This window comes from Carlito syrichta, unplaced genomic scaffold (assembly GCF_000164805.1).
Source record: "Carlito syrichta isolate Samal-C Ts95f unplaced genomic scaffold, Tarsius_syrichta-2.0.1 Scaffold304706, whole genome shotgun sequence".
In the NCBI taxonomy this organism is placed as follows: Eukaryota; Metazoa; Chordata; class Mammalia; order Primates; family Tarsiidae; genus Carlito; species Carlito syrichta.
The window spans coordinates 198,002-216,462 of NW_007248802.1; the positions used below are offsets into that span (position 1 = coordinate 198,002).

General features: G+C 39.6%; 1 protein-coding gene across 1 annotated transcript; it reads right to left on the bottom strand.

The window, feature by feature from the left end:
• Window positions 1-667: 667 nt before the first annotated feature.
• Window positions 668-17,820, bottom strand: LOC103263030 (L-lactate dehydrogenase C chain; the record flags this gene model as incomplete). Its single annotated transcript, XM_008060707.1, has 4 exons — window positions 668-948; window positions 7,320-7,443; window positions 15,520-15,637; window positions 17,647-17,820. Coding segments are annotated over 4 exons (581 nt in total), but the record flags the coding sequence as incomplete, so codon positions are not given.
• Between the last annotated feature and the right edge of the window lie 641 nt (window positions 17,821-18,461).

Consider the following 18,461-nt stretch of genomic DNA (forward strand, 5'->3'; position numbering starts at 1 on the left):
CAATATGTCATCTTATTTACATTTTTTACATCATAAAGTTGCATCTATATTTTCTTTTCTTTCTTTTTTTTTTTTTGAGAGACAGTGTCTTGCTCTTGCTCTGTCACCCAGGCTGGAGTGCAGTGGCATTATCATAGCTCACTGCAGCCTCGGGCTCAAGGGATCCTCCCACCTCAGCCTCCCAAGTACCTGGAACTACAGGCACATGCCACCATGCCCAGCTAATTTTTTAAATTTTTGTAAATTTTTCCCAGGCTTGTCTTAAACTCCTGTCCTCAAGCAATCCTCCTGCCTCAGCCTCCCAAGGCTCTAGGATTATGATCTTAAAAATAAGTACCTAGTAAAGGTCATATATAGATATATGAAGCTAATGAAGCAATATAAAGTGAATACCCTGGTGCCCTACTGGATGCAAGCACAAGGCAAGATTTTAATACTAGAAAAAGGATTGGTTGTTTTGTGAGAAGAATCATAAGTTCTGTATTATAATATGTTACTATACATATTGTACAACATCTGAAGGTAATCCTACATATATGACATGCCTCAGACATATGACTTACACCCATACAGATTGGGTATCATTAATATAGGGCTATAAAGGATTCATCAAGAAGAAAATTTCTTTACCACTTCTTTGTTTTAATCTCTAGAGATTAGAGTTATGTCATAGGTCTCCTTTTTTTTTTTACAGATCAGGTGAAAATACTTTCAAAATGTAAAATATACAGTCACAATCTCTTGTATCTTCTGTCCTATAAAACAATGGAATACTAAAAGGCATTAAAAGATTAGGTCTTTTTGGACATTCCAAAGTGTATCTGCACTCTTCTTGAAAAGAGCCTCTTCCTCCGAATTCAAGTTAATTTTCACAATATCAGAGACACCATTCCGCCCCAAGACACAAGGAATACTTAGAAATATTTCTTCTTTTATTCCGTATAAGCCCTGAAAGGCAAGATTAGATTGTTGTTTAGTGATCTGTTATGAAAAAGCAGCTGTGCAAGAGAACATAGAATAAGAGTATACAGGAATGACTATGGCATTCAACAAGAATCACCAGGATGGTGGAGTGTGTCAGCAAAAGTGAGAGCATCTATATTATCTATGACCATGTGGAACATATATTCAATGACATGGAGAACATGTCAGAGGCCTTTAAAACGACCAAGAAAAGCACAATTTACTTTACCCCTCACCAGGTCATCTTTCTATCCAAGGGGAAGGATATCATGCAGTCCTTCATGATGCCATTTTATTCATTGAAGGACTAGAAGATCAAGCAGTTTGTGCTTGGTCCAAACTACGTCAAAGGAACAGCGAGGCACGAGGTGACCGAAAAGGTTCTGCTTCGTATCTTTATAGCAGGGGGCACCATTGAATTTGGACAGTGGCATCTCAAGCATCCAGAGGCAAAGCCGATGGATGCTCTTTCATGCCCAGTGAGGTCTATGTCTTTCTCTTGCCAGCTGCAATGGAATGTGCATCTGCCCTTCTGTACTCCTGTCCACCACTTCCATCTGAGTTGCATGGATAAGGCCATGGGATAGGTTGTAGCCCCACACTACTGCCTCATCCTGGGCCTGCGGAACCTCCAGTTAGCAGCCCCAGTGTTCACTCATGCAGCCAAAGTCAAGAGGCAGCTGTCTGAGCCTATTCCAACCTGGGCAACCCCAAGTGCATCTACATGCACACGTTCAGGCTCCACCACCTCCATACTACGCTCCCTGGTCCTGGAAGACAAAACCCAGTAGACCCCTTGCACCTCCCTACCTCCCACCACTCATCACTCTTTACCCTTGAGGCTGAGACCGAGGCTGTGGGAGATGGGAGGGCCTTGTTCTTCCTCTGAGTCTGTTGATAAACAATTACCAGGACTAGCACTGAGGGAAGAACGTGGCCCATGACTCTGGGGCAGTGTCTGCCAGCATCCCACGCTAGCTCAGAGCCCACGGGCCCTGCCCAGCCACGTCTCCCCCTCACTGTCTCCGAGGCTCTCCTCAGGAGCACAGGGTATGCTCCTCTTTCCTGTTTTGCTCTGTAGCTTCTCTCCACAGAGGGACTGTCTAGTCACCTCCTCTACCACAGTCCAGCTCCCCCCGGTTTGGTACACTCAAACTCATAAGCTCCACCAGGCCAGCCAAGTGTCATCCCTGAGGCCCCTGCCAGGCCCTCCTCACATTCCTTCCACTCTGGTATATGCCGAGCTGTGGAAGACCAGTGTCCTTTCAGACTCTCTGCCCATATTCCATTCAGCCAGGCTCCAACCACAGTCATACTCAGCCCTTTCCTATCCTTGATCATTCCGTTGCCACCTCTGTGTGATTTCTAGAGTTTTAACATGAGCTCCCAGGGGTGTTGACAGAGGCAAGGTCACTGCAGCAGAGGAAGAAGCCCCTCTGCTTCCCTACTAGTGTATCTGGAATTTGTTTCCCTCTACCTTCTGTCATCTCTCTTCCTTCTAGAAGGGGTACCTCAGACTCGAATTAGAGAAATCATGTCTGTCCATCATGTCATTTGAGGGCTGCTGAGTGGGTTAAGCCTACCTTCTCCCTTTAAATTTTACGGCTGGTTGGTGATAATTCCACTGGAATATATTACAATTGGTTCTTACCTGCTCTTGGACTGGCTGCAAAGTACAAAAATGGTTATTTCAAGAGAATTCCCTACTTGTTTGACAAAAATGCAATAAATACATTAACAAAAAAGAAACTCTGTCTGCCTGGAAAACATAACAAGACCTAGTCTCTACAAAAAAAAATAGAAAAATTAGTTACATGTGGTAGCACTTGCCTGTAGTCCCAGCTACTCAGGAGGCTGAGGTGGAAGGATCACCTAAGCCCAGGTCGAGGTTGCGATGAGCCATGATTTTGCCACTGCACTCCAGCCTGGGCAACAGAGTGAGACCCAACTCAAAATAAATAAATTAACTAACTAACTAACTTGTACCTTGATTTGTTTGCTGAAAATGTGAAGTAGTAGAAATGAACTGGGAAAAAAAAATATGTGTATACAAATGATTCTGCTCTTAATGTCAAATGTTAAGTCTTTTCTAGCAAATATAACTCATTCGTTGACTACTACAATAAGCTATGAAATTTGCATATCACTCAATCTCTTCTCAGAGAACTCTTAGGGCACTACCCTGACTCTTCCTCAGGAGTCGAGAGATAGGTGCTTATACTTCCACAGGCTTTGCATCCTCAAAAGAGAAGTGGTACGTTGTATTTACTGTGTATTCCTTATTGCTTCTTCCAAATCATTAATCTCCTGATCTTGTAAAAACAAAATATATTCTCCATATTTTCCGAGGCTCATCTAAGTCAACTCTAGTTCCCTTTCTAATGACCATCAACTAACCTCCTGGTTGTTCCATCTCATTCACAAGATCAACACATGGCTCACAGTCTATCCTGTCTATCCCAATTTCTGCCATTATCCTCGTTGACTTCATTGTCCATATAGATAATCCAACCAGTTTTCTTTTTTTTCCAGTTTGCTGACTTCTTTAATTCATGGGCTCTTCTCCTGTCACTCCAATTATCCCACTCTGGACCTTGTTAGAGGGTTCCCCAATACCCACCTTAGATTCCATGAGCCATCATTCTGTAATCTTTTGCCATACACTATGTCCCTTTACCCATTTTAATGTTCAGTTTTTATAAACATTTCTTAAATTCTTAATCATTCTTTATATAAGGTATTTATGTGCACACAGAGCACATTCAAGGCTTAAGTCTTGAATCTGTGTCCTTTTAGCAGAAGTTTAAGCCCCTTTCCAACATGTGTGTAAGCATGCACCTCTTTCCCTCTCAGTCTCTCTCTCTTCTTCCCTCCTCCCTCCAATTTTCTGTCTGTCTCTTTTTTTTCTGTTCAGTCTGCTGGTAAAACCCAACCTGGATGTCCCTTCTCCATAGCTTCTCTAAAGTAACTGGAAAAAACTATACAACAAAGTTTATCTTTAACTTACATTACAAATTAACGACCAACCTCAAATAAGCATCCACCCGGACGGTAACTCTGCTTTTTAAAAAAAATCAGGCCAGGCTCGGTGGCTCAGTCTGTAATCCCAGTACTTTGGGAGGCCGAGGTGAGTGGATTGCCTGAACCCATGGGCTTGAGACCAGCCCAGACAACTTGGCAAGACCTCTTCTCTACAATAAACTAAAAATTAGCTGGGTGTGATAGCTGAAATCTATAGTTCCGGCTACTTGGAAGGCTGAGGCAGAAGGAATGCCTGAGTCCAGCAGGTCAACGCTGGGGGGTGGCCATGAATGTACCACTAGACTCCAGCATGGGTGACAGAGTGAGACTCCAACTCAAAAAAAAAAATCAAATTCTCTTTCCTATTATCCACAAAGACTATTTCAAGTCTTCTCAAATCTCTGAATTTCCCATACCTCCATGACTCTGAGTACATGATTTTACCTTTTACTAAAAAGATAGAAGTCATCAGATGCGTCCAATGACAAACTTACAAATCTACATGCAACAGCACACTTCCTATCTCTGCTATCTTCTGTCCCTCCTCCCTTTAAAGGGCTAATCCGTCCACTTATGTTCTGTGTCCCATCTCCCTCTGCTTAATACTTATATCTTGGATCCTTATATCTGATCTTTATCATCAGCATATTATCTGTGTAAAAAAACAAAACAAAAACCTTCTTACTCTGATTTTCCCTACTTCACAGTCAATTACCTAAAAATAGCTGTTTATACTTGTCCTAATTTCCTCAATCTACTCCAGTAGTTTCAACCAGAGATTTTTTTTTCAACCAGAGGTTTTTTGCCTCCCAGGGGATATATAACAATATCTGGAGACATTTTTGATTGTTATAACTCAGAGAGAAGGTATGCTACTGGCATCAAATGGCTAGAGACCAGAGATGCCAACATCCAACAATGCACAGGGATCCCCCCATGATGAAAAATTATCCAGGCCAAATATCAGTAGTGCCAAGATTCAGAAAACCCTGGTGTACACCAATTAGGGTTTCATTCCTATTACTTCATTATACAGTTTCTGCTAAGGTTATCAGTAACCTGTTTCACTTTAACCTATCGCAATTTTTAATCTTCATTTTATATGACTTCATAACATCAATGAATATGAAAAGACCAATCCTTCTACCTTAAAGCATCCCCCTTACTCTTGGTTAGCAAGATGCCATGTTCTCTTGGTTTTTTCTTTTAAGCCACTTCTTAGTCACCTTTGTGAAATCACACTATAAACTCAACTTCCAATACTGAAATTCCTCAAGGCTCAATCTCAATTTTTCTTTTCACCTTACACTCCCTTTAGGCAAACTCATTAAAATGTACAGCTTCAATGACCATGTGTAAGGGATATCTGTTGTCTTTGCCTGTCTAACATCTCTTCCTGTCTTTTGTTGTTGTTGTTGTTATCTCTCTTTTCCTTTTGGGAACTGCCCCTCCTTCCAACAGACAGGAATCATAGGAGTGTCTAGGTGATTCTAGAAAAGTCAATTATCTGGAAATTAACAAGGGCAAAGGGAAAAGCAAGATCCTGAGATTACAGGCTCTAAACCTACAGCTAGTGGGAGCCATCATTGTTGCCCCATGGAAAAAGTCCTCATGCGATGGAAACCAGTAGAGTAAAAAGATAAGCCAAGAGAATGGAGAGAAAAGATGGCTCTAACAACACAGTTTGAGTACCTGAATCGGGCCTCCTTGACATTTCAGTTACATCAGGCAATATATTCTTTTTGCTTAAGCTAATTTGATAACTCTTTTGTGGTTTTTAACCAAAAGAGTCTTAATATACTGTTTATATGCTGATGATACTCATATTTATAACTTCAACCCCAAAACGTTTTTTCCTTTTTTGAAAAAGAAACCCCACAATCCCAGCTCACTACAGCCTCGACCTCCTAGGCTCAAGTGATCTTCCCTCCTAAGTAGCTGGGACTACAGATGTGTACCACCATGCCCAGCTAATTTTTTTTTTTTGGTAGAGTCTCACTATGTTTTCCAGGTTGGTCTCAAACTCCTGGGCTTATCAAGTGATTCACCTACCTCAGCCTTCCAAAGTGCTGGAATTATAGGTGTGAGCCACTGTACCTGGTCCCAAAACTCTTTTATGAGTTCCAGAAACTTGTATCTACCTGCCTATTTCTGCTCAGATATCTCAAAGGCACCTCAGATGCAACTTGTCCAAAACTGTAAACATGATTTTCAAACCTGGTTGTCTTTGAGTATTCCCTTCCTCAGTGATATCATCTATCTAAGCATGTAAAACAGAAACCTAAGAATAACGTCTCTCTCCCTCACAGGCCACTCATTCCATCACCAAGTCCTATGAATTTTATTCCTGAATATCGTTTATCTTCACCTCTACTACTACCATCCTCTCTATCTGAGCTCCTGCATACCCTCTTAATGAATTTCCCTAAATCCACTTTTGTTCCCTTCAAATGTGTTCTCTCCATCACAGTCATAACAATCTTTTTAACATAAAAAATGTCAAGCCCCTTGTTTCTGTTGCTCTTAAATTAAGGAACCAGACCAAGTGTGATGGCTCACACCTGTAATCTCAGCACTTTGTGAGGCAGAGGCAAGAGGACTGATTGAGCCCAGGAGTTTGAGACTAGCCTGAGCAACTTGGTGAGACCTCAGCTCTACAATAAATCAAAAACTAGCCGGGTGTGATGGTATGTGCCTGTAGTTCCAGCTACTTGGAAGGTTGAGGCAGAAGAATCACCTCAGCTCAGCAGGTCGAGGCTGCAGTAGCCATGAGTATGATGTACTGCATTCCAGCCTGAGCGACAGAGTGAGACACCAACTCAAAAAAATAAATAAATAAAAATTAAAGAACCCCTCTGAAAGGCTTTTGGTAGCCTGACCCTGCTTACTGCTCTTCCTTTAGCTCTCTGCATATCAAAAACATTTTTCCAGATCTCTGAGTGCTCTCTATTTATATCTACCTAGATCCTCTGCACATGTATTCTCTCTGCTTGAAGTATTAGTCCAGTTTTCCAAATTAACTCCTGCTCATTACTTGGATCAGGTTACATTTTACTTCCCTAGAAAGTCTGCCTATGGCCCTCCCCCAGAGTAGTTAAATTCTCCTGTTGTATATTCTTAGCACTTTGTAGTTTACCATAAAGCCTACCACAATTTGTTCGTATATGTTTACTTTTGTAATTGTTTTATTAAGTCCATTTCTTTCATTACGCTCTATGATGTCAGGATCTTTGTCTTTTTTGCTGACTTAAAATCTTGTACAATGCCTGGCGCATAGTAGGGACTCAATAAACATTAAAGGAAAGACAACAAATGAAGATTTAATTTAAGCCTACCTTAACAATAGTGGAAACTGGATGCACTCTCCGAAGATTTTTCAAAATTGATCCTACTAGATCAGTCACAGACAGTCCAATTGCCCAAGAAGTATACCCCTTCAGCTTGATAATCTCATAGGCACTACAGTCGTAGAAAGTAAGAAACTTAAGTTCATGATAAGTTAACTCAGGGAAAACACAAAATTCTTCAAGTATCCATTTCAAAACATTCCACATATCAGTGTGACTCTATTAAAATTTTCTCAGAGATTTCTTCTAGAAATTATAAAGAAGAAATAAAAGTTGTGATGTTATTCACATAAAACTTCACTACTCATTTTAAATAAGAATTAATTCAAACTTCTTTTATCATAAAGGCAGAATACTAGGACAAATGTGCCACTCAAGATAAAACTAGTTTTTAACATTTTTTACAATGTTGCTTAAATATCCAAACACAGAAACTAATCATCTTGAGAGTAATCATGCAAATCTCTTTAATAATTTTAAATTGTTACTAGCAGGCCAAGCATGGTGACTCAAACCTAATCTCAGCATTTTGAGAGGCAAAAGTAACAGGACTGCCTGAACCCAGAAGTTCGAGACCAGTCTGGGCAACTTCGTGAGACTTCGTCTCTGAAATAAAACTCTTAATATTCGTCTCTTAAATAAAAATAAAAGTCAGTTGTGATGTCACACACCTATAGTTCCAGCTGCTTGAAGGGCTGAGGCAGAATGATCGCCTGAGCCCTACAGGTCGAGGCTGCAGTGGTCGTGAGTATGCCACCGCACTCCAGTCTGGGTGACAGAGTGAGACTCCAATTCAAAAATAAAAAAGTAAAATAAAATTGTTACTAATGCACCAGTGCAACTTTATGTATTTGTAAACCATTTGCACATATTTTTCCTAAGAACAATTACTAAATCAATAATCAATAAAAAATAAATAATAAAATAATCAATATAAGAAAATGGTCGTGAACGTTTTCAAAGGAAAACAGCACGGTCCTAAACATTATGCACTTTCTTCTCACTGGCTTGTGAAAATCATAATTTTCTTTTTTCTATTTATTTTTTTAGAGACAGGGTCTCACTATGTTGCCCAGACTGGAGTGCTTGAACTATTTACAGGCACGATCTGATCAGCACAGGCATTTTTACCTGCTCCATTTCTGACCTGGGCCAGTTCATCCCTCGTTAGGCAAACCAGTGGTCCCTAGCTACCAGGAGGTCATCATACTTAGTGTAGATACAACATCAGCATAGCACACTACAGCCCAGAACTCCTGGGCTCAAGTGATCCTCTGGCCTCAACCTCCCAAGTAGCTGTAAATACAGGCACATACCACCATGCTCAGCAAAACATACATTTGTATAAAAAATTTAGAATTGGCCAGGCTCGGTGGCTCAGTCTGTCATCCCAGTGCTTTGGGAGGCTGAGGTGAGTGGATTGCCTGAGCCCATGGGTTCGAGACCCACCTGGGCAACTTGGCGAGATCTCATCTCTACAATAAGTCAAAAAATTAGCCGGGCTACATGGTAGCGCGTACCTGTAGTTCCAGCTACTTGGAAGGCTGAGGCGGAAGGATCGCCGGAGCCCAGCAGGTCGAGGCTGCAGTGGCCGGGAGCAGCCACCGCACTCCAGTCTGGGTGACAGAGTGAGACTCCAACTCAAAAATATATATATATATATAAATAAATAATAAAAGATTTAGAACTGCATCAATCCACCAAGTTCCTTTTTTTTTTTTGAGTTGGAGTCTTACTCTGTCATCCAGGCTGGAGTGTAGTGACACACTCAGCGACCCCAGTGCTGACCTGCTGGGTTTCAGCGATCCTTTTGCCTCATCCTTCCAAGTATCTGAAACTACAGGCGCGTGCTACCATGCCCAGCTAATTTTGATTTATTGTAGATATGAGGTCTCACCAAGTTGCCCGGGCTGGTCTCGAACCTGTGGGCTCAGGAAATCCAGTCACTTTGGACTCCCAAAGTGCTGGGATTACAGGCTGAGCCACCAAACCTGGCCTCACCAAGTTCTTAATAGTGATTATTTCTGACAGACAGGCTTAAAGATGAGCCCTCTTGATGTCTTTCTGAATTTTCTTTTCTACAATAAAAATGTATTATGTTTTTGCATTGCTACCAACAGTGGTCTCAGGTTTGGACTGACAGTCAAATTCACAGGACAGAGAGGTTTTAATTTAGCATTGAGTTTATTTAGCTTTAAGAAAGTATACAGGGAGCACCCACGCCAGGACTGAACATAACACACATGATTGCAAAAGATAAGTCTGATGTATACATGGGCCACCTGAGCACAGGCAAGTTGGGGCTGGACTGTGTCTACTGTAGTGTCCTGTGGCTTGACTGTCAATCCAAAACAAGGGCCATTATCAGAGGCCATGCAGATATGCAGAGTGAAGTCAAAAGTACTTTTAGACTCTCAATTAAATATGGGCAAGACTCTGTGAAATAAAAAGGGAGGGAGATTCTGCCTAGCAATGGATTGATTTGATAGCATACTGTCAAGTTGAAGAAAGCTCTGCAATAGATAACTGGGAACAAACATTACCAATGGAATCTGTACAACAAATTTATCCTCTCGGGAATTAATAAAATGGATTGAAAAAGAAAGAAAATGTCTAAAAACATAATCCTTTAGTTGCTATTAACCAACCTTATAAAAATAAAAGTGCTGGTGTAAAAGAAAGGATAAAGGGAGCAAATAGAACAAATAGTGTTACGGCTGGTACTTTAAGATAAAAACCAATGTAAATGGAATGCCCTATTGGGAACCTGGAGAACATCCTATTAAATCATTGTTTTGGAGTTTGTTTTTTTTTTTTTTTTTTTTTGGTTTTTCTTTTGAGACAGGGTCTCACTCTGTTGCCCAGGTTAGAATGAAGTAATGTAATCATATATCACTGCAGCCTCAAACTCCTGGGCTCAAGTGATCCTCCTATCTCAGCCTCCCAAGTTAGGACTACCAAGTGCTACCACCACACCCAGTTAATTGTTTTTTTAAGTTGCTCTAGAAACAGAGTTTTCCTATGCTGCCCTGGTTGGTCTTGAACTCCTGGCCTCAAGTGATCCTCCTGCCTCAGCCTCCCAAAATGCTGGGATTAGATGTGAGTCACCGTACCCGACCCCCTATTAAATCATTATGTCACTCCTTTGAAAATCAGAGGCTATAGTGTAAAAGAACTGAGTCATTTTTAGGTAAATATTAGCAGTAACCTGTGGATTCTTTATAATTTATAATTATAGATCCTCTAGTAAATGACTAAATAATTTTTTTTTTTTAGTCAGTCTCACTCTGTCACTTAGGCTGGAGTGCAGTGGCATGCTCACAGCCACCACAGCCTCGACCTACTGGGCTCAGGTGATCCTTCTGCCTCAGCCTTTCAAGTAGCTGGAATCACAGGTATGTGCCACCATGCTCAGCTGATTTATTTATTGTAGAGACGAAGTCTCGCCACATTGCTCAGGCAAGTCTTGAAACGCTGAGCTTGATTAATCTTCTTGCCTCCGCCTCCCAAAGTGCTAGAAAATACAGGTGTGAGTCACTGTGCCTGGCTAGAAGCAAATCATCTAATTTTGGAGACTGCAGAACTGAAAAGACTATTTGTGTTGAGTACTGATCTGTAACATGTTATAATATTTGGTATTTAAATCATACAGGACTTCAATGGGCAATATGATCTTAATCACTGTTTCCTTAAAGCAGGTGTCTCAAATCAAAGAAGAACATTCCCTGTAGCTAAAAGACCAATACTGTGACACCCTTCTAGGAGGTAGATGGGCAACTCCATGACAGTATTGGTTAAAAAAGATTCCTTATTAGCTGGAATATGGTTGTGCCTTCAGACCAGTTAGAGCCCTGAATTTACTAAAGAATGATCTCAAATGGCCCTGTAACTGAAAATATATGGGTAAGGGACATTTCTGTTGAGAAAGATAGGGGAAAACACTGTTAATATAAACATACATTTTGTTTCCTAGGCATTATTTAATCTCTCATCCAAAGCTTATTTGGTGAAACACAGCATGTGTACGTTTCCTTAAAGAAAATTTAAAAAATGAAACATACCAATCAAAATGAGAAGATATTTTAGTAAGCTGACTTCTTCATTTTTGAGTCGGAGTCTCACTCTGTCACCAAGGCTGGAGTGCAGTAGCACATCCATGGCTTACCGCAGCCTCAACCTCCTGGGTTCAGGCCACCCTTCCACCTCAGTCCCCTGAGTAGCTGAGACTACAGGCATATGCCACCACACCTGGCTAATTTTATTTTTGTAGAGACACCATGTTACCTAGAGTGGTCTCAAACTCCTGGGTTTAAGCAATTCTCCCACCTTGGCCTCCCAAAGTGCTAGGATTATAGGCATGAGCTACCACACTATGCAGGAAAGCTGTCTTAAAACTTTCGATTATCTGGGCACAGTGGCTCACACCTATAATCCCAGCACTTTAGAAGTCTGAGGTGAAAGAATTGCCTGAGACCATGGGTTTGAGACCAGCCTGGACAACTTGGCAAGACTTCATCTTTACAATAAATCAAGAAAAATGAGTCAAGCATGGTGGTGCATGCCTGTAGTTCCAGTGACTTGGAAGGCTGAGGTGGAAGGATTGATTGCCTGAGCCCAGCAGGTCAATAATGGGATGGCCCTGAGTGTGCCACTGCACTCCAGCCTGGGAAACAGAGTGAGACTCTTAACTCAAAAAAAAAAAAACTTTCAATTGATATGATTCATATGGAAATAGTTTGGCCAGAAGAGGAAATAAATTTGCTTTAGAGATGTAGAAAATAGAATTAGATGTCTATCAGTACCTTTAAAAAGGCACAAGTGATAGTAAATAATAGAGAGAGAAAAAGTCTAATTGGTTAAGGATTACCAAAACACCCATAACAGTTTCTGGTTCTCTATTGGATTGTATACATCCTAGTGGTCGTAGGTGTACTAACTTGTTTTTTTCTATGTATAAAATATTGACGATATCTTTCTCAAAGGAACTCTGAGGAATATATGATACAAAAAGAATAACCCAAGGTCATGGAGAGCTACTATGGGTAAAGGTTTAACAGTAGATATGAGCCCTTTCCAAAAAGCCAGGAGTAACTGGGAAGATGACTTTGAGTTTGTCTTTGTGCAACACAGTTTCCTAGGTATAAAAATTGTTAAGAGAGTCGGGTACAGCGGCTCATGACTATAATCACTTTAGGAGGCTGAGGCGGGAGGACATCTTAAGCCCAGAAATTTGACACCAGCCTGGGCAACACAGCAAGAACCCATTATCAAATAATAATAATAATAATAATTAAGTTCAGATAAATGTGGAATAGTAACCATAATAGAACTAGGTTATCAGCACTGGATATCATGAAACCCTTGATTTGTGCATTATATCAGATTCGCAGGACTGGGAGCAAGCATGCAGACCCTGAGGGTGTAACAAGAACTGTATTAAGAACAATTAAGAAGCTGGACTCGGTGGCTCAGCCTGTAATCCCACACTTTGGGAGGCTGAGGTGAGTGGATTGCCTGAGCCCGCGGGTTCGAGACCCGCCCGGGCAACTTGGCAAGACCTCATCTCTACAATAAATCGAAAATCAGTCAGGCATGGTAGCGCTCGCCTGTAGTTCCGGCTACTTAGAAGGCTGAGGTGGAAGGATCACCAGAGCCCAGCAGGTCGAAGCTGTGGTGACCGGGAGCGGCCACTGCACTCCAGTCTGGGCAACAGAGTGAGACTCCAACTCAAAAAAAAAAAAAAAAAGAACAATTAAGAGAGGTGTTGGGGTAGTCTGCCCTGAAGTCAGCTCACTTCTTGTAACCAGGTGTACTCCAAGCAGAAGCAGGGCCTAGAAGCTACACCTAAGCATTTGCAATGCCTCCTAAAGAAAATGCTAACACTCTGTACTGTGTTTTCTTCCTGGTATCCTTTCACCATGCTAGGTTAAAACCATTATGTCCTGTGAGGATGACATTCTGAATTTTAGGCCACTATTGGTGGCCATGTACTTTTTTAAAAATTTTGTTTTTTGTTTTTTTAGAGAAGGGTCTTGCTCTATCACCCAGGCTGGAATGCAGTGGCGTAATCGCAGCTCATTGCAGCTTCAAACTACTGGCTCAAGAGATCCTCCCACCTCAGCTTCCCAAGTAGCTAGAAACACAGGCACACAGCACCACACCTAGCTAATTTTATTTTATTTTTTTATAGAAATTGGGTCTTGCATTGTTGCCCAGGCTGGTCTCAAACTTCTAGCCTCAAGTGAGCCTCCCACCTCAGCCTCCTAAAACGCTGGGATTACAGGCATGAGCCACCAGGTTCAGCCTTAATTGATTTTTTATTTTTTTATTTTTTTTTGAGTTGGAGTCTTACTCTGTCACCCAGACTGGAGTGCAGTGGCCGCTCCCAGCCACCGCAGCCTCAACCTGCTGGGCTCCGGCGATCCTTCCGCCTCAGGCTTCCAAGTAGCTGGAACTACAGGCGCGTGCTACCACGCCCAGCTAATTTTTGATTTTATTGTAGAGATGAGGTCTCATCAGGTTGCCCAGGCGGGTCTCGAACCCGCAGGCTCAGGCAATCCACTCACCTCAGCCTCCCAAAGTGCTGGGATTACAGGCTGAGCCACCGAGCCCGGCTGATTTTTTTTAACTGTGATAAAATGTATCATCCTAGCCATTTTTAGGTGTACAGTTCAGTGACATTAAGTACATTAACACTGTCATGTAATCATTATCACTATCCTCTCCAGAATGTTTTCATCTTCCCTAACAGAAACTCTGTACCTATACACGTGGTCATGTTAGTTTTTATAACCAAAAAATAATTTTAACTTTTTAAACAAAGGTATTTAAGAGAATAAAAACTCAGTCATAATCACTTTTTTGTCATATTATGTAAATTTTTAGTCTCTGCCCTATTCTTGTATATTTTTGCAGGGTTGTCATCATACATATACATATGTAGATTTGTAGCTTTTTATAGACTTAACATTTCAAGTTGTAAATATCCAAAAGTGAGTTTTAAGTTCTATAACTTCTACTAATATATAACTTGGCTAAAGTATGAAGGATAAGCATGTGTGCCATTAAGGCTGATATATATGAAGTCAGATGCTTTATTTATAAGAAAACCTTATTGATTTCTGATCGTCTGCATTAGCCTCATGTTTCTTTTCATCAAGTCATATGATGAACACTTAATAAGCTCCAGAAACTGTCCTAGCATTTTACATATAGTACTAATGTATTTGCCCATTTCAAAGATGAGTAGTAAAGTGAAGCTTTTGATATTTTAAATAATTTCCCACTATCATATCACTTTATAATAAATGATGAAGCCAGGTTTCAACCCTGGGCAACCTGACTCCAAAGTCCATGCTCATAATCATTATGCTTTATTACCCTTAACTATATGGGTTGTTGTAAAATAAGAATTACTTGTCTTTCTGAAATATATCCCCAAAAGGAAGCTATGCATAATGTAAATATAAATTAGTGATTTTTCAGAAGCCTAGAGTTATTTATCTCACAAAAAGCAATGATCAGCTACGGGTTTTTATCTGTGAAATTTATTCTTCAGACTGATTATTGCCAGGCACAGTGGTTCATGCCCATAATGCCCATAATTAGCACTTTGGGAGGCTGACCCGGAAAGACTGTTTGAGTCCAGGAGTTCAAGACCAGTCTGAGCAACATAGCAAGACCTCATCTCTACAAAATATCAAAAAATTAGCCCAGCAGGTGAAAGGATCGCTTGAGCCCAGGAGGTCAAGGCTGCAGTGAGAGCTGTGATCATGCCACTACACTCCAGACTGGGCGACACAAGTGAGATCCCAACTCAAAAATAATTTTTAAAACTTTTTTTAAATGTTTAACTCGGTGGCTCAGCCTGTAATCCCAGCACTTTGGGAGACCAAGGCAAGTGGATTGCCTCAGTCCACGGGTTCAAGACCAGTCCAGGCAACTTGGCAAGACCTCGTCTCTACAATAAATCAAAAATTAGCCAGGCGTGATAGTGCACACCTGTAGTTCTGGTTACTTGGAAGGCTGAGGCGAAAGGATCGTCGGAGCCCAGCAGGTTGACACTGGGTGGCCGTGAGTGTGCCAATGCACTCCAGCCTGGGCAACAGAGTGAGGCTCCAACTCAAAAAAAAAAAATTTTTTTAAGACAAATTCTTAAGGCATTAAAAAACTGAGTAAGTACTGTTACCTTTCAACAACTTGTTTGTGGACATTTTTCCACTGTTCCTTGTCTGAATCAGTTCCTAATTTAGGGTCCAGTGTCTTCAGAGCAACACCAGCAACATTCACCCCACTCCATAAGGGCACTAAAAAAATATACATCTCAGAATAAATTCTTCTCCCAGTAATGCACCAGTGGTTTGAAATCAGTGTACTTTTTTAAAGTTAGGTTACCATCTTACACTACACATAAAAATAAGAGTCAAATGCATAAAAGAGGGAAATGTGAGAAATAAAATTATCAAGTTGTTAGAAAATATGTAATAGAATGTCTTTATCACTGTTGGTATGGGAGGCATTTTAAAGCAATATACAAAACTCAGTATACATAAGAAAAGGATGTTAAGAAAAATAATTATAAACATCTAGAGGGAAAAAATAACAAATTAATACTATACTTCTCAACAGTAACAAAGAGCTGAGGGGGAATAACTATCAATCTAGAATCTCATATCCAGTTAACCTATCATTCCAGAATGAAAGGAGACTAAACAAATTCATATAAACAACACTGACAGACTACAATCCAAGAAGAAAGAAACTGAATCAAAGCAAAGTAGTTAGGTGAAAAAAATAATGATAAGCAATAAAATTGGCAAACATGCATAAATTGAAACACATACTAAATATTTAAGCAATAACAATTATAACTAGCTTGAGTCATACAAGAGCAGGATAAATCTAGAAAAGGAATTAGTAATTACATATATGCCAGAAAGAAGATGATCAGATGATGTCAACATCATTATAGAAAAAAGACAATCAAACTTAACACACTAATCACTTAATACACTAATCATCTTGAAGTCAAGTATAAATGCTAAAATGTATAGGTAACTGTTTACAAGGTGAGTGTATAATCCAAAATAGTAGGAGAAATAAAAGAAAGTAGATCCAATAGAAAGAAGAAAAAGAGAAAGGAAAAAAGAAAATTCATGCTAAATAGAATACCAATTATATTCAAATTAATACTAACCAGAATATACTATTTTTCTAAAAATAAAAACATGGAATAATAAATGTGAGAAGGTGGATGTGGTGGCTCAAGCCTGTAACCCCAGCACTTTGAAAGGCTGAGATGAGAGGATTGCCTAAGTCCAGAGGTTCGAGACCAGCCTGGGCAGCTTGGTAAGACCTCATCGCTACAATAAATAATAAATAAATAAATAAATGTAAGAAAATAAAATATATCTTGGAAAATTAATCACCTTCAGGAAGAAGCGTATTAGTATAATAACATAAGCTAACAAGGTCAAATGAAGGTACTGGTCAAAGAAGTATTTATCCAAATCAAATCCAAGTATTTATTTTACTTGGCTCCTGAAGTATGAAGAAATGGGAGGGGTATATTAAACATTTTGAATAAACAAATGAATGATTGAAGAAATGAACAAATGGTCTTTATTCTCTTTTTTATTCTCAATGCATTTATTGTCATTATGGAAAGAAAATTTACACATATGACACAAAGAAATTGTAAGAAATATAAAGTTCTAACTATGTAGCAGAGATTAAATGTTTAAATTCAGAAAAGAAAGAGATTAGTGTGGCCTTTAGTTAAAATCATATTCTGAATAATTTCATTTATATGAAAAATCTGGAATAAATCTATAAAGTCAGAAAATAGAGTAGTGGTTGCCTAGGCTAGGGTAGGAGTAGGAATGGGAGTTTCATTTTGAGTTGACGAAAATATACCATAATTAGATTATAGTGATGTTTACACAACCCTGTATATTAACTAAAAACCAGTGAATTGTATACTTTAATGGTTGTATTTTATGGTATATGAATTATACATTAATAAAGCTTAATAAAACTGTTTTTTAAATATCACCATAAGTGAAAAATGCTCCAAATAAGAGAAACACTCAGATTGACCATTAAGTTATATACTCTTTATGAGCTATTTTATGAGAGGTTACTAAATGAACACAAAAGCCTGAACATAAAGAAATAGAAAAGATACACCAGAAAAATTTCAACAAAATGAAAATTATACAACTATATTAATATCAGAAAAAAAGAGATTTTAAAGAAAATAAGTATTACTAGAGATAAGAAGGTAGTTATATAATGACAGTAAGTATATACTTACCACTAGAATCACCATGTTCTCCAATAATCCAACCATGGCAGCTTGTGGGATGGACACCCAACTTCTCTCCAATTAGGTAACGGAAACGGGCAGAGTCTAGATTACAACCACTTCCAATTACACGAGTTGCAGGTAAGCCACTTATCTTCCAGACCACATATGTCAAAATATCCACTGGAAACAAATATGTTAGAAAAAGATTCATAGTAACCTCTTTGTAAAATTTGTTTTGGATAGATGAATTATTCTGGCATCAAATACAAATTCTAATGAATGCATTAGAGATTTCAAAGTGAAGCAAAACAACAAAGAAATATGGATACTCACTCACATAGATTTTTTAAATGTTAAATTATTTACTAGCAGAATTTTAAAAAAACACTGTATGTGCCTATCTGTATATCTAATAATCAGACAGCCAACTCTGTCTCCTTAATGGCTCTTAAATCTCTTCTTTCCATCACCATAACCTCATCTACGCTACCCAGGGTTTTGTGCAGGTATGTGCACACTCAGGAGAAACATGAGAAGACCCCAAGCTTTCACTTTGTCTGACCCTGAGTCTCTGTTCAAGCAGAAAATGAAGGCTAAGACATAGTTGTAAACTGTCTGGCTGAATGTTAAAGGCATGACCCAACACAAGCACACATAATTTTTCAGCAAAAACCAGAAGATTTTTTGTGTGTGTGTAAAAGCAAAGAGTAGTTTATTTAGTAAAAGAGAGAGGTGACAATACATTCCAAAGAAAGGAGCGGGCAAAACTGAAAGAAGCCGAGAGCTGAGAGAAGCTGAGAGTAGCACAAGAGCCAAGATAT